This window comes from Mirounga angustirostris, unplaced genomic scaffold (assembly GCF_029215605.1).
Source record: "Mirounga angustirostris isolate CCGP_5_RB_7025 unplaced genomic scaffold, mMirAng1.0.hap1 SCAF_6, whole genome shotgun sequence".
Lineage (NCBI taxonomy): Eukaryota > Metazoa > Chordata > Mammalia > Carnivora > Phocidae > Mirounga > Mirounga angustirostris.
In genome coordinates, this window is record NW_026991714.1 from 39,411,261 (window position 1) to 39,428,803 (window position 17,543).

A 17,543-nucleotide genomic window follows, 5' to 3' on the forward strand; every position below is an offset into this window, starting at 1 on the left:
TATGCTAAAATTTGAGTCCATGCTCTATTCTAAATCTTTAATATTCCCTGGGTCGATTGTGGAATCTCTCAGTGTTCTGCAATGTAACTCTGATAAAGAACTATTTGGAATCAACGACTGAGTGAATGAACAAATGAATAAATTTATCTTTGGAAAGCAAGAAATACACAAAGACCGCTAATATTACCCTTGCTTAAGAAATTAGGTTATTTTCGGGGCGCCTGGGTGGCTCAGTTGGTTAAGCGACTGCCTTCAGCTCAGGTCATGATCCTGGAGTCCCGGGATCGAGTCCCGCATCGGGCTCCCTGCTCAGCGGGGGGTCTGCTTCTCCCTCTGACCCTCCCCCCTCTCCTGCTCTCTCTCTCTCATTCTCTCTCTCAAATAAATAAATAAAATCTTAAAAAAAAAAAAAAAAGAAATTAGGTTATTTTCAAAATGGCTTACTAGGAACCCGTTATTTGTTTGCTTTTGAAAAGTTCAGGATAGATCATCAAATACCGGTAAACACACCTTAACCATAGGATTACAAATGAGATTATTTCAACACTTTAAAAGCAAAGGCTTTTTGAGGTATACTACTTCACCTGTTTTGGGGAAACTCTGCTTTACTCATGATTAAGACATACATAAGTATACCTTGCTTTACAAATGGTAAAAATGAGACGTCACAGCTTCTTTTGAAATATGAATGACACTGATGTATTTCCTTTTGAAAATCTCATTTTTCGGGGCACCTGGGTGGCTCAGTCAGTTTAGTGTCTGCCTTCAGGTTCAGGTCATGATCCCGGGGTCCTGGCGTTGAACCCTGAGACTGCTTCTCCCTCTCCCTCTGCTCTCCTCCACCACCCCCCCCACTGGTGTTCTCTCTCTCTCAAATCTTAAAAAAAAAAAAAAAAAGAAAGAAAGAAATTCTCATTTTTCCATGCATTATAGGACACCTACAATGAATAATGTCAAGTGATATTACTAAAATATACTGAATTTTTATCACTATTTGTTTTCTCTCCCTTAAAGGGAAAGAATAAAAAAACCACATAGATTATGTTTAACGGTTAACTTCACTTTGTCTAAACTTTGTTGTTCTAATGGTAGTAGGTTGCCTAAATAGCTAACAACCTCCCTGCATGTCTTGCAAACTGTATCTTTTTCCTGGAGCAGGGGGGTTAGGGAGTGGGACAGGAAGCCGCCCCATGCATTGCGAAGACTCGAACAATCAAGTAGGGGGCTAAGGTGTACCCTTGATTTAATTAAGAAACATATAAACTTTGCAGAGTCATCTTCACAGTAAAATATGAAGAAATCCTAGTTGAGGAATGAGATACGCCAATCAATCAGCTTCCCTAAAGGAAATTAAATTGATTTTATAACAGCTCCCTGACTGCGCAGGATTTTCCCGTGAGTCAGGTCCAGGAGCTGAAACGGTTACCAGGGCCACGTTTTTATTTTCATATTTGCATAGATAGCAAAAATTTTATTTTTGTTCCATAGCAGGTTTTTTGTTTTGTTTTATTTTTTGCTTTTTCTCTTTGATCACGCCCATAACAGTAGACTCAGATCCACCCATAACTGAGAGCAAATTCTAAGGCAACATCAAAACAAGAAGAAGAGAATGAACAGAGATGGAAGTAAGGAGGCTCTCCCGGGGGAGGACTGGCAACATAATTCAGAGAGTCTAGTGAAAAACAAAAATGCAGGATCCGTGGTTCCAAAATTATTAAGAATCTCAAGAGGGCCACAGCAGAGCATGAAACCAAGTGCAGGGCTTTCTGAGCTCAGAGCTGGGCAACTAACTGCCCAGGTCCCAGGCCCATGAGGCCTGACTGTGCAAGACACTTGCCAGGCTCTCGGGGTTCCTCCAGAACAGTGGGAAAGCCTTCCCCAGGAAGTAGGGTCAGCAGTGTAAGCTTTCAGGGCAAACTCAAACAGCAATAAATCACATGCATGGAAATGAAATAACTGCTTGGAGACACAGCTCTTTGCAAAGAGGGGGATTGTGAAGATCTGTCCGTTCTTACACTCTGCCTGGCTAGCAAAATGCCTGACACAGAAGAGGTGCCCAATAACGGCTGAAATGCAAAATAATGCAAATGGCAGCTAACATTTTCATCAACTAATCCTCTTTTGGGGAGCAGTTCTTCCGTTGGAGACTGCTCTGCTCTTCCTAAACATTGTCCTCTCCTCTCCTCAATACATCACCCACTCAGAATAATGTTTAAGGTTAAATCCTAGTAGAGTAGTAGCAAGGGCATCTTATAATATCTAAAATATCTGGCAGAAACAACTCCGTTCTCAGCCATCAACAGAGAGAGAGAGAGAAAGAGAGAGAAAACAAGTTCCCATTCACCAGCTGGAGTGGGCCAGGAAGAAGAGCTGCCATTCTCAGCCAATTATATTATCTACGGGGGACTCATGCTGAATCTTTTAAGTCTGAGTTGAAGGGAGTCCCTATTTCCCAGCCCACGGGTAAACTTTAAATAGCCATTAAAATGACATTTCAAAATAATAAAAGAACTCAAAGAACCAGAGAAACAAAATAAATGGTGTTGTAAAAGGAAATGGAAACATTACCATAATTAGAGCTTTTAAAAGAGACACTTTAAACAGTGGTTGAACGCTGACTTGTTTACAATCGCACTCAAGCACATTGCATCGGTATTTACGAGAAAGGAGAGAGGAAGAGAGCTTTTGTAAGGGTCACTGGAACTACTTCCTGAAACCTAGTTAAAAACAAAACAGAAAACAACAACAACAACATAAAACCAAAACACCATTCTGGCCTTCAAAGGGATATAAGGATTCATCTAATCTGGCTTTGCCATCAACATGCCATAGGCCCAAATACATAACTGGAGGAAAAGAGCTCCCATCAGAGTCTACACACGTAATAACTTAACTCCCTTGTCACTCACCATCACGAAAAAATGCACTTACGCTCTTGATGAGACCTCAATGGTGCGGTTTTCAATGTGGGCATTTATTCCCAGTTAGTGAAATGACACCCTGTCCATAAGTTCTTCCCGGACAGGAACTTCATTTAACATAGAACACTATACGGGCCCAAGCAGAGATGAAGTTCTTTTTAAGTCCTTCTGATAATAACTGGCAGGTTCACCTCACAGGCTAGAATTCAGCCTCATCGTCCAGTACTTGAGAGAAGGTGGAAGACAGACAGAAGAACCCGTGAGCCTAAAAAGGAGGGAGCCCCACTAAGGCCGAAGTGCAGAAAACATAGAGGAAGCACCCACTTGACAGAGGGAGCTTGGAACAGGGCCCACCGCCCTGGAGTGGCCGCCAGATGCACCAGATGTGCTAAGACTGTCCCTGGCAAGGGGAGTGACTGTGCTGGCTAGAGCGAGGGCTTTGCTTCTGCACAGTTCTCGCCACTAGGAGGGCAGAGAGCCCCACCTGAACGGGCAGGCTACAGACCTGTCCTGGACAAGAAGGAAAGGCTATCGGACTTCATTAGGACAAGCAGAAGCTCCTTGGCACCGAGCAAACGTACCATTCACCACGGAGTGATGCAAAGACAAACGTGTTTTGGTAGGAGGAAAACATCCGAGAATTAAAAATTTTAGAAACTGTGGCATACGGTCAGTAACTAACACTTTGAAACCTAAATTCACCCTGAAAAAAATTTAGTCTCTTCGAAGTGTTCTCTTTAGTACTGAAAAAACTAAGGAGGAACTTCCTCACTGGAGGAAGACTTGGAAAAACCCCAACTCTTAACTAGAAGCAGTAACCTCGGCCAGCTTTCTGGCTTTCCCTTGCTATTATAAAGTATCCTTCTGTTTGACGGAGGATTTCTCCACCTCTCACCAACCATCTTTTTTCTTTCTGTGTCCAGAAAAATCTGAAAACCCTGTGTTTATACTGAGCCCGTTGCTATGCAAATCATTAAAACACATTACAAAAATCTTTCCTTTGAGTCAGGAGGAGAACATAATGGTGAAAGAGGAATTGCTAGCAGGAGTCCCTTTGCTGAACAGAGAAGCTGGCAAAAAGGAACAGAAGAAGCAAAGCAACGTGGAAAAAATTATGGCGGTCCCATCCCTTGAGTTATTTTAACCAGAGTGGGAAAACTGACATTTTCACAGCCCCAAGGTAACGGAGTAGGGTTAACAAACCCTGGTCTTAATCTCTTTAATTCCTATGGTTTCATGACTCATCTTCCATCTGTCTACTAGTGTGTTCTTTGTATCAGCTTTTTCACACTTCTGTAAGAATATCAAGAGATTTTTTTTTCCTTCTATGGGTACTCCTTTGTGTATTCTCCTTTTGATATCTTTTGTCTTCTTGTTCAATTATCACCTAAAGGTAGGGCCCGAATTGTCCATTTCTTCTCCAACTCAATCACAGTATGTTGGTTGGCAGATTTCCTTCTCTTATGAAGAGATTTGTTCTTCAAAAATCATATCCAGGAGATGAGATGAAACACAGTATGTAAAAATGAATGTCAAAAAGAGCAGAGCTTCTCAGTTTTCTAATTTCAAAAAGCCGGGCCTGATAATTTTCATAAACCAATCACTTTCTGAGATAGTTTACAATCAACATCATTCTCAAATTTTTGTTGTGTTGTTCCTAGTATTCTATTAACCTGCAAGTTTTCAAGGGTGGGATTGTCTGGGGACAAGAGACGAGATACACAACTTTTAAATATATCCTCCTTCCACTGCTATGTGTCTCGATATATGTGGGTTCACATACACCCACCCCCCAAAACAACTAGAGTACTCATTTGAAACTCTTTATCCTTATTCAGAAAGAAGAAATGGCTGGGCCCTACTAATGCTATAGAACCTGTTTTATTCTCAAAGAGAAGTAGCCAAACCATTGCAAACATGTGTTGGGTGAAAAGAAGTTTGGCTGGCTCCAGACAAAGGCTTATTTTTTAAGCACAGATGGTTGAATGGCTGCCTCCTCCAAACGGGTTGCCCACAATCAAAGACAGATTCCTATTTCAATTCTATGCAAATATCTTACTCTGCGGGGCATCACAAAGACTGTTTTTTGTCAGAGGGGCAGATCCCAGGTGCTCAGAGATGCCAAAGCACAGCTCCACCTGAGATGCCTGGTAACTGGGATAACAGCGAATGGCTGAAGAGTTAGTCACTAACCAGCTCCTAATGAATGTTGTCGGGGCCTTCTGTGAAACATTCCTCTGGAATCCTGCCCTACCACCACTGCTTCTTCCTTGGCTGCCCTGCCTGGAAGACGGTTTCGGTATTCATTTCAGACCCCGATGCTTCTAAAACCTCCCAAGAAGGCTCAGATTCCCAAAAGCTCCTAATGACCATTAGTAGCATTCTTCACCTTGAGTTCAGCTCATTTATTGGTCTCTAACACCAAACCCAGGAACCGTGAGCATTTTAAAATGGCATTCTGGCCAAACCAGGTCTCCTTTGTACTCTTATCTAGTCCATACGCCCACAACCCAGGGTACATCTCATGAATCACACCTGGGTCACTTCCCAAGTATATGCCATTCTCTCTCTCTCTCTCTTCTTTCCCCATCAATTTTCCTTTCTGTACTTAACAACACTTTTCTTTCTTTTTTTTTTTTTTAAGATTTTATTTATTTATTTGAGACAGAGAGAATGAGAGAGAGAGAGCACAAGAGCGGGGAGCGGGAGAGGGAGAAGCAGACTCCCTGCCGAGCAGGGAGCCCAATGCGGGACTCGATCCAGGGACTCCAGGATCATGACCTGAGCCGAAGGCAGTCGCTTAACCAACTGAGCCACCCAGGCGCCCATTCTTTCTTATTTCCTCATCTCCCCAGCTAGTCTTTCACTTGCTCTGACATCCCTTGGCACATTCCAGTTTTTGGGCTCCTTGGAGCAACAAAAATTTCTGCAACGCTGGGAAAAAAAAAAACAAACAAAAACCCACAACTCCTCACGCTAACCTAGCTCCTAACTTAAACGTCGTTTGCCATAAAGAGAGGGTTGTGTCTTACATCTATACAGTTTAGTTCTGTGTTTAAGTCTAAAAACGTCCTTCAAGTTTTCTTTTTTTTTTTCTTTTTTTTTTTTTTAAAGATTTTTATTTTTATTTATTTGAGACAGAGAGAATGAGAGACAGAGAGCATGAGAGGGAGGAGAGTCAGAGGGAGAAGCAGACTCCCTGCCGAGCAGGGAGCCCGATGCGGGACTTGATCCCGGGACTCCAGGATCACGACCTGAGCCGAAGGCAGTCGCTCAACCAACTGAGCCACCCAGGCGCCCCAAGTTTTATTTTCTTTGTTAGTTTTTCTGATCAAAGGACAGTAACAGAGTTCGCTTCAAAATCCTGGGTTGGAAAAGACTTCATTCACTCCTTACCAAAACATATGAAATGAACCAAACTAACTGAGCAAAAAAGAAAATTCTAAAGAAAAACAAAATAAGTCCTTCCTGATCTCCAGTCTCAACCCCTATCATCATAATTCTTACATCAATTTTTGAGATTTAAACACTTTCTGTGTCAGCTTGTGAATGCAAATATTGACAGTCAAATAATCTGGCATGAAAGTCTACTTGCCTGGAAAATCTAAAATTGTAAAGAGCTTTAGAGGTTAACTAATTTGTTAATTACTGAGTCTGGATGAATATCAGAACCACCTGAAGAATATTGTTTATTTTAAACAATATAGTCTCCTAATCCCCAGCCCTAGACATTCCAATTCAGACTTCTGTTACAGCCCTAGAATCACATTTATAGTAAATGCTCCCAGTAACTGTGATCTAGCAGGCCCTAGTCAGTCTGAGAACTACTCATCTAGTCCAACACCCAACCCAATATGGTGGTCTCCCATCTATCCACTCAATGCCACAGCACTATAAACCAGGGCACTCACCCCTTCAGAAGTCTGCTTGTTCCACATTTTTACAGTTTTAATCATTAGAAACAGTGTTCCTGAGTTGAGTCATATAACCAAAGTCTTTCAATTCCTTGCACTTCACTTATTATGGGCCCAAATTTTGTGCTCCAGAGTTAACACAAAATCCCCTCCCCACAAGTCTTCAAATTTCCAGGAAAAGCTACTGCACTCTTGCAAGTCTTCATTTTTCTAAGCTTTATCAACCTGTTTTAGCTTCATAAAGCACAACTGCTGAGTCCCTCACCAGTTACTTTAACTGCTCTTCCTCAACAATAGACCTTACAGAGTAAGTATGTCCAGAGTAGCAACACTTTGTTTTTCCTTACAGACTGAACTTTGCCTGATAGGCATTAATTTACGGTCCGGGTTTCATCCTTGTTACCCACTGCCTTGCATTTCACAGCCTGAGAGCTGCGAATCAGCAAGGACTTAACCTAATGCTGTGTTCCTGACCCTGTGGTAGAGTACTCAATGAGGATTCAGAAGCCAGGGAAAACTGTCCCATTCTGAAGAGTTAATAACTTCTTGCACGGAAAGGAACCTGCGTTAAGTGAACAAACTTGAAAATGGTGCACGACATCCAGCCAAGGGCTTCAACTGAATGACACCTGGAAGACCGAACACGGGTTTTCTGGATCAGGCTGTGAGCTATTTCATGGCCTCTGCTGACAGAAATTCCACCTACTTAACAATAGTTTTTGATTAAAAAAAAAAAAAAAAAAAGATGGAAACTATCACCGTAAAATGTATACAAAAATTTGAAGTGCATCCTTGTTTTAAAAGTTTAAAATCTAAGAAACTACACATGCAATAGTCAAGGACAACACTGCTCCTTCCTTCTCGATATGTCACTAGCATCGCTTGCCAGGTACTCTGAATGCCATCATCTACGTACAAGGTGAAAAACTGAGGGTTAATTTAATTCCCTTTATCACCAGAAAGAACCATTTGATGAGGAGATATGCCCCCTCTGCATAATTTAATGGAAAACTCTTACCAATAAGGAAACTATACTAACACCAACCAACACCAAGTGTTTCATTCATGGAACTGCAGACTTAGCAGAGCTTGAGTAACATATGCAAATCCATCACTTTACAGATGAGCGAAAAGTACCATTTCAAAGATGGCAGGTGGTTTCTTCCAGGCAAAACAGCCAATGAGCAGGAGGGGAGGACCAATCCCAGGTCTCCTCTCTACCGATGGCTTCCTGTCCCTTCTTACGTGACCGTGGACAAGTAAAACTCTCGCCCTCTAGACATTCTCCTCAACTCTGCTCCCATCTTTAGTTACCTTCTCAATCCTCAAATCTAAAGTCTGATGCTACATTTTGCTTGGGAGCATTTTAAGGGAAAGAGTAGACCAGACAAATATGAGGTGGTTAATTCTTTATTAAATTCTGGCACATCTATTTTACCCACAGTCTCCAACTGATACTTCTATGCTGCTGGACACCATATTCAACTGCCTCAGGATCACTGCTACCTTACCAGCATCATAGGGAACAACCGGGGTTATGAGCACCATGGATTCGAACCACATTTCTAAAGCTGCAAAGCAACTGGTAACAATCCCCAACTGCTCCACCCTCTCCCCGACTACACACACCTACACGTACACACCCCTCAATCAACCTGCTCATCGACTTCATCTGAAGCCCCGCAATTAACACACCCTTATACGGAACACAGGGAAAAAAAGGCACCTACCTGGTGGCCTCTTGCTGAAGCCATGACACATTTGGCACATAGAACATGACTCCGAAGAAAAGCAGAGGCTCATTAGCAAATTTGTCCAGATGTTTCTTCAGAGGTTTCTCCAGCTCCACCCATCGTGCTTGCTGGCTCTTGCTGAGAAACCAAAGGCCAAAGTAGTGCGTCTAGATAAAAGGGTAAAATAGCATCAGTTTATGCTTATAAGGGGTACCCCACGACTGCACAGGAAAACAACACGCCAGCACCTTATGTCACGTTTGGTTCTCCAGCTCATACACGAGGATCCAGCTTTTACTTTCTAACTTTGGGACAAGCTCAAAGAAAACACATGCACACAATCTACACTGAGTATCTGATGCAGGATTCATACCCATGGTTACTGTTTGACCACATGGGTACTGATGCACCTATGTTTGGTAAAGGTGGGTGAGTGCAGGGTGAGGGCCGTGTTGGCTTTTTTCCTACGCTCCCAAGGCTGACTTTCCTGTGCCTTCTGAATGACCTCAGGATCTCACGTGGAACATGCTGGCAAAGGCAAACACAGTTCTTGCACCTGCTGCAAAGTAACTTATTAGTCAACTCCTAAGACAAAACCTTCTGCCAGCTGAAGGCTTCCACACTGTAGACTATTTCCACACGCAGTAGCAGGGCTTAAAAGAAAACTGATTCACTCATTTTGAGTTTTAATGAAGCACTTTGGAAAACATCAGCCTCCACCACGTCATTATACATGAACTACAGCAAATCTCTCCCTCACATCAAGCTCTGAGAATGGAAGGATGTCTTCACAGCTGCCACAGAAGCCCCTGGTGACTGTTCTTGGCAGACCATGGTGGGATTTGATAGATAAAAGTGAGATTTTCACCCTTAGACTTGGAGCCTCAACCAGTTTAGTTTTGAACAACGTGCTAAATGATTAAAACAGGTACTTTTATGCATCCAATCCTGTCTTTACATTAATTCGTGCTAGGATTTCAGGATTAGCACAACAATCACCAAAAAATAGATCACTGCTTTTGAAATATTCTTTTATATTTCAATTAGAGCTTAGAACGGTTTACAGCACACCTGGAAATCTGCCTTCAAAAGAATGTTTTCATTGCGATGTCTAATTTCCAAAGGCATTCTTGTGCCGGTGTTCCCACTGCAGCTGGCTGTCTCCTCAATGAGACCACAGATCAATCCCTGCCACAGCCCTACCAAAATCTGTAATAAAAGTTTTGACTCTGACTTCACTAGAAAACCAGACATGTCCTTGCTTATAAAGCTACCGACCCACATACTCTACAGGATATTTTCAAATGCATGTGTCTTCAGATGAGAACAAGGATTTCACCAACTGCTCCATGATGTTCTAAAGGGCAAGTTCACAGCAGGAATCTATGCATTTCTCGAGCAACAGAATGCCAACAAACAGAGCCAAGGTTCTATTTCCATCAGCTTGGACCAATTGCTTGAGCAAATTCTGACCCTATCATTCACTTTCCAGCTTCAGGGAGTCTGTTAGCTATTCCAGTGTGATGGGTGGTGTAGAGGAAATGAAATGTGGCTGAACAGAAGGAAAACAGGCTATGAAGTCCGTTCATCTCCCAGTGTTTGCACTCACTGTCTTAATAACTCCATACAAGTTGCTGAGCCTCCAGAGTGTCAAAGCTTTCTCATCTGTAAGATGGGGAGGACGCTTACAGCCATCGCCCACAGGCTGTGAGAAGCATAAATGAGATCTTGTCTTAAACCATGCGCACGGCACAGGTTAATAACTCCACTCCTTCAATAATGGAGCTTTCTGTTGCTGCTACTGTCCTCATCATCACCATCACCATCGTCACCATCGACACTGGTGAATGAAAGCAGGTTTTCTGCTGGCACTCCCGGCATGTCCATGAACCACAGAATTAGAAGACAGAGGTTGTCTGGAAATAAATGAGGAAAAAGCAGGCAAAAGGAGAAGAAGAAGGCCTATAAATAACATAAAAACCTAAAAGGTGTAAGAAAAAAAAAAAATCACAAAATAGTGCCTCCCCTAAGATTTTCTTTAGAGGCTTACAGGTGTTTATGGGACCCGGGAACATACCCCTGATGCTGTCCTAGGGGATCTATGATGTAGACTTAAGCTAATGTGAAAATGAGGTAATCGGGGTACTTAATTTAATAAACTGTCTGAAAAGAGTCCAAGGCAGTTCTGCATTCTACTGAATTCCTGAATGGTGCACAGTGCTGTTTAAGGGTATGCCACTGCCTTTGGGGTGGCTAGGAGTGAGTGTGCATAGAATAAATGAGGTAATATATATAAATAGTAACATGCTATGTAACAGTTATTTTCATTGGAAAAGAGCCCTTTTATAAGCCTGAGCGGAGAAAGGGAGGACAAGCTTTGCAGTTGCTTCACAGGCCAAACCATGATTTATTAACTTTCACTAAAACAGTCCTGACATTTGGGGGTATAATTTTATGATCATACTTCATTCAAATGACAACATCCACTCAAATGAGTAAAATTGAAAATAGAACGGGTCCACATTAACTGCATAAACATTCTACAATCAATTTTGCCAAAAAAAAAAAAAAAAGTTTTTAAAATTTTTACTGCTCCTGTGCTTTGAAGGCTAGCATTTTATTTTATTTTTTTAAAAAGATTTCTTTATTTATTTGAGAGAGAGAGAGAGAACACAAGCAGGGGGAGCAGCAGAGGGAGAGGGAGAAGCAGGCTCTCCGCTGAGCTGGGAGCCCAATGCAGGGCTCGATCCCAGGACCCTGGGATCATGACCTGAGCCAAAGGCAGACGCTTAACCAACTGAGCCACTCAGGCACCCCTGAAGGCTAGCATTTTAAATTTCCTTTTCTCATTCTCACCCACCCAATCATTAAATCTGATCTTTCCCCAAAAAGCACCCTGATAAAGAATATTCCATGGCGCACACATGAACATTCATGCACACGGATACACACATGCATATAATGAAAAGGAGGATGAGGTACAAGAGAAGTCACAGTACCAGTCCTGAGCCATAATTAACAGTACAGAACTGTGAATAACGACATAAACCACTTCTACGGCAAAAACCTAATTCATGGCATAAGATATTTTTGTTGCTGCAATATGGTATTTTCCAGAGGACACAGAATATTTGAGTGACCTACTATGCATTTATCCAATGAAATACATTACTACTCAAGAAACGGGGTGTCCAGCACAAGGGAGAATTGTGAGAGTTCCTCCCTAAATGGCCAGAATAACCTAATTTTAGAGATGCTGAATCCCATTATCTCATGGAAAAGAAAATCCATTTACGAGATCCCCATTCCCACACCGTTTTGTGAAGCTATGCCCAAAGTAACTTTCTCCAACCACCCCCCTACTATCCCTGCCATTCTTCCTCTAGCTAAATCCCTACCCTGGAGTATTCAACAGAGGAGAAAGACCCTGTCTCAAAGTTCTCGGCCTGCTCTATTCAAGTTTCTGATGCAGTGCAGGTTTATTCCGCTGTGTCTATACAGTGGCTCCCAGGAAAAGGCATGAGAAACTAACCTCTCACTGAAACGAGCATGTGCATCCATCAACTTCCTGTGTATTAGGCAAGGGACCATTAATCCCATCAGGCCCAGCTGGGACCACACCAGGCTGGTTCGTAACTGACTTGCCAACTTAAACTCCCACTGAATCCTGAAAGCTGAGCTTCCCTGCTAACCACTGCCACATGGTTCAGGAGAGTGTGGTAGGCTGATTCCAAATAGAAACCACGCCCTTCCTGACCAAAAGGATCCATCATATCGCCCAAGTAAATACCCCAGGCACTTTTATTTCTCTCTGAAGCTGCAAACCTAAGCCAGGTCTAGCTAATCCTCATGATACCTCGGGGTGAGCTATAAATCCCATTTAATTTCTCTGGCTTTCTTTGGAAAACAGGTCTGGTGCTTTGAGTCCTGCAATGAGCTCACTGCAATGAAGAAAAAAGAAGAATCAATTCCCAGGGAAAGGAACCACATCTCTGAATCAATGACTAAAAATGCACTACTAAGAAACAGTATAGAGAGAGGCACACTAAGGTGACATTTTCAGATGAGTGGTTCCGTGGTCTATTTGGTTTGGAGTTTTTCATTTTAACGGAGGAAGCAGAAATGCTTGCATCCACTCAAAAATATGCTAGTTTCTTCAGTGGTAGATCCGTGTGTGAATATTTTAGTGCTAACGTAAGATCCCTCTTCAGTACAAAGAAAAAGATTCTAGTGAAGGCCTTTAAAAATAGTTCTGAGTTGTTGTCGTTTGTCTGTTCATTTACCTGTAGAGATGGTGGTATCCCCCACATGAGCTATTATGAACAGGGAAAGATTCTTTGAGGACTTGGGTTTTTCCAGTTTTGCGACCAATGGCGCAGCTCTGATCTATCTGCAAGGGTTACAGATGCAGCCTTGGCAATTACCAGGGATTAAATCCACGATCTTATCTTAAGCATTTTGAAGAGTTAATCATCCAGAAGCAAGAGTTTAAAATATCTTGCATTACGTTGTAATAGGTTGCCTGTCAGAGCCAGCATTTTGGTTGTAAATTAAGAAACAGAGAGTTGGTATGCCTCCACATAAAACAGACAGGAATTACACTTAAGCATTAAAACTTTCACTGAGGCATGGAAAATGCTTCAAAAGAGGACTAGAAGCAGACTCCGAAACAGCACTTGATGCCATTTCATTCCAACGGCTTTGGAAAATAAACCACTCGACATGAGTTGGACGACCCTGGCGAACAACTTGTGTGCAATCCACCTCTACTCTGGGCAGGTCTGGGGTTTCTGTAACTGACCCGACTGCCCCATCCTCATTTGCCTAGCCCATCTTTCATAAAAGTATCAGAAAAGTGACTGTAGAGTGTAACACAGGCCCAAGAAGCAAACCTCATAGCCAAGGGGGGTGGGGGGGAGAAAAATCACTCTTCTGAGGCTGTACGGCTCACTCAAATATCCAGAAAGATGAAGACTTACAAGTTAAGACGGGAAATTATTTCACCTACAATCTCTCTATCTAGAAAACAGACACTGGTGCCAGTCTGCCTCATAGAACTGACAGTACGAGAACAAGATCTCACGTTATAATCTTTACAAAGGCAAAAAGCAATACAAAATTCAGAGGCCAGAGATCTCCCAGCAGTCTACTCTTCAGCTAACTCTTGATCAGTGTGATTTTAGCCCTGGGCAAATACAAACATATATGGATATGGTGAGAGCTCAGGCTCTCAAATACAGCAAACTCCACTATTACCAGACAGGCCAGGAAATGAGGTCTTCCGTTTAACCGAATACTCTCATCATCACACGTTACGTAACCAATGCCCAGAAAATTAGCACAAAATCAAACCACAGAAATATCCCTAATGTAAGTTAGCTTAAGCTAGTTAAGATTCGGTATCTTTACAAATTCTAGCCATTATGAAAACAGCAAAATGTGGGACATTTCTACTGTAGCCCATAGCTTGGGATAAATCACCTTTTAGTAAAAACGAATATATAAATTCACAAAAGAAAAAGGGGATAAATCTGAGGATCATCACCCACCCTATGAAATGATCAGGGATTTTTTTTTTTTTAAGGCTCCTTTAAAAACGAGGGCTCTTAGTCTAGCCGTAGGAGAGATCCAAGAGTTATCGAATTCACCATTCCCAAGAGTAGATTTCCTGGTAAAGCAATGGGTCTCTGTCTTAAAGTTTAGCTGTGAAGGTACCTTTGTGAAATTATTTATCCCTCCTCCATTTATTATTCTCTAGTTAAAAGTAGAGTCAGGGGGCGCCTGGGTGGCTCAGTTGTTAAGCGTTTGCCTTCGGCTCAGGTCATGATCCCAGGGTCCTGGGATCGAGCCCCACATCGGGCTCCCTGCTCGGTGGGAAGCCTGCTTCTCCCTCTCCCACTCCCCTGCTTGTGTTCCCTCTCTCACTGTGTCTCTCTCTGTCAAATAAATAAATAAAATATTAAAAAAAAAAAAGTAGAGTCAGGAGTAACCCTAAAGGAAATAATTCTAGCATATTTCTAGATTTTATTGGATTCTTTATATTCCAAAAAAGTTCTTAATATTCCTTATTCCTATTAACATGGCCTCCTTGCCTTTCTTAGAAGAGTGCTGTTTAGTAGAAATACAAATATAAGCCCCATATTTGATTTTACATTTTCTAACAGCTACATTAAAAAAGTACAGCAAAATTAATTTTAATAAATTTTGTTTTTAAAAATATATTCAAAATAGTATGCTTTCAACATGTAACTAATATAAAAATGATTTAAGAGAATATTTTAACTTTTTTCATACTAGATCTTTGGAATCTGATGTGTATTTTACAGTAATGGCTCAGCTCAGCTCAAACTAGTCACACTTCAAGTGTTCAGTGGCCACATGTGGCCAGTGGCTACCATATTGGACAATACAACCTTAATAACTGTTCAAGAAATTGAAAGATTATGGCTCAATGTCTGATCACGGTTTCTAATAATTCAAGCCATCTACAAATGAAACAAGCAGACTTAGAAAAGGATAAGAACCCACTCTTTGGAGGTGTTGTGGCAGAGTCTAGAGAGCCCATGTGGTGTCTCACAGAGGAGACCACCATACTGAGTGCTTCCCATGTGCCAAGCTCTGTAATACTGTGGCAATGTTGCAAAAACTAATTCTTTTAATCCTCCCAACAACTCATGGAGGTTACTACTATTACCATCTCCATTTACAGATGAGGAGACAGAGGCACAGAGCAGTTAAGTAACTATCCAAGGTGACACAGGTAGTAAGTGGGAGAGTCAAGACTCAAACTCAGGCGGCTTGGTCCACACTCACATTCATAGCCATAAACCCCGCTGCTTCTCCATGCATTTATTTTTTCAAATATGAGAATTAGTCATAAGACACACTGTTTTCACTATTTCTCTCTTAATCTAGGCCAGTGATTTTCAAACTGTACTGGAAGGTAGGAAGGGCACAAGGACACGGGGTTGCAGATATCCACCCGCTCTGTAAACACAACAGCTCCATTTTATACATGGAAGTTCCACCTAAGATCTCATTTGAAGCAAAGAAAAGGGTGACCTCCATTAATCCAAACATGTTTTAACCATATTACCAGAATTCTAATTTTCTGAGCCTCTACATCTTAAGTCTTTTCCTTAATAAGCGTTCCTAGGGGCGCCTGGGTGGCTCAGTAGGTTAAGCAGGTTAAGCATCTGCCTTCCGCTCAGGTCATGATCCCAGGGTCCTGGGATCAAGCCCCGCATTGGGCTCCCTGATCCGCGGGAAGACTGCTTCTCCCTCTGCCTCTCCCACGGCTTGTGCTCTCTCTCTTTCAAATAAATAAATAAAATCTTAAAAAAAAAAAAAAGTTCCTAGCCAGAAATTCATACCTAATTTTTTTTTCTGAACTTAAACCAATTAAAAAATTTGTTTTTTTTCCCTAAGGAGTCCATTTTATTTCTTCTTGCCAGGACTATTGTTAAGTCCACCCAGCTAGCATCTCTGTCCCTCCTGTCACCCAATTCTCATTCTCTATTTGGTACTTTTCCTAAAATGCAAGGTGTTCATGTCACACTCCGCCTTGAAATCCTCAGATGGCTTCCCCATCTCACCGCAGTGCTTTATTCTCCAAACAGTTCAAAGAGGATTTAACACGAGGCTAAAATAATTGTGAAACACTGACTTCAACACCTTTAAAAAAAAAAAAAAAATAGCACTTATGAGGGTGTTTCCCAAAGCATTTTACCACAGCTCCTTTTCTGCGGCAACACATGCACCCCTGGGAATCCGAACAGTGGAGTCAGCACGCCTGGGTTTGAGCCAGCCCCAGCACGGCCAGCAGGTCACCCTGTGCTGCGATGTCCCCATCGGTAACATGGAGACAGCCAGAGAAGCCACCTCACAGAGTTAAGAGAATGTGATGAATTGATATGGAGAAGGTGCTCGGCACAAGACGGGGTGCATTAAAAGGTGGCAGTTATTTTAACGATTTTTGTGACACATTTTAGAAACAGAACCCAGTTGAAACTCCCTAGCCAGACACGTCAAACCCTTCAAAAGCGGACTCCCACCTGCCTTTCTACACTCCTACCCTCCCTGCCGTGACCCCTCCACACCCACACCCACACACACCATTGCAAAATGAACTCTGCCCTTCCCTGAAAATTCCACATGCTTTCCTGTTTCTATACCTCAGCACGGGTTGTCCCCTTTGCTTTGTTTCTTGTTTGTCCTAGTCTCTAAACTCCAGGGTTTCAGGGAGCAGGGACCCTCTCATATTCAGCTTCCCTCAGGCCTTGACGCATTTGCTGACACTATGAGCCTGGCCTGGGTCCTCTCAATGCCATTTGAAATGGCAGCATATCAGTACATCCAAAACCAGACATGGTTCTCAAAAAGTCTGCCGTATGGATCCATGTCATTATACATTTGTCAAAACCCATAGAATGCACAACACCAAGAGTGAACCCTAATGTAAACTATGGATCCGGGTGATAATGACGTGTTAACTTGGGTTCATCTGATTCTACTCTGGTGTGGGGGAGGGTGTGGGAGTGGGGGGAGCAGGAGGTATACAGGACTCTGTTTTCCACTCAATTTTGCTATAAAGCTAAAGTGCTTTAAGAAATCAAATCAAGGGGCGCCTGAGTGGCTCAGCTGGTTAAGCGGCTGCCTTCGGCTCAGGTCATGATCCCAGGGTCCTGGGATCGAGCCCCACATCGGACTCCCTGCTCGGCGGAGAGCCTGCTTCTCCCTCTCCCTCTGTCTGCCGCTCTGCCTACTTGTGCTCTATCTCTGTTAAATAAATAAATAAAAATCTTAAAAAAAAAAAAAAATCAAATCAATTTTTAAAATGATAAAACAAAGTGGCAAAACACAAATGATAATTAATGTAGATCAAAAGTGAAATCAATTAATTTTCCTTTCCTAATATAATGCTATTATAAAATCTAGGAAACATCTAGACTCCAGAATACTTCTAAGGGCAAAAC

The 17,543-nt window shown here is 42.2% G+C and overlaps 1 protein-coding gene across 7 annotated transcripts in view; it reads right to left on the minus strand.

Moving 5' to 3' along the window:
* Window positions 1-17,543, minus strand: part of PTPN14 (protein tyrosine phosphatase non-receptor type 14) — a 177,185-nt gene that overhangs the window by 78,429 nt on the left and 81,213 nt on the right. For all 7 annotated transcript variants that reach the window (XR_010412293.1, XR_010412292.1, XM_064594176.1 and 4 more), the window contains one exon: window positions 8,566-8,735. Coding sequence is in view for 5 of the 7 variants with exons in the window: in XM_045877223.3 (XP_045733179.2) it covers window positions 8,566-8,735 (170 nt within the window). In the remaining 2 variants the exon portion in view is untranslated. The remainder of the gene's footprint in view (window positions 1-8,565; window positions 8,736-17,543) is intronic.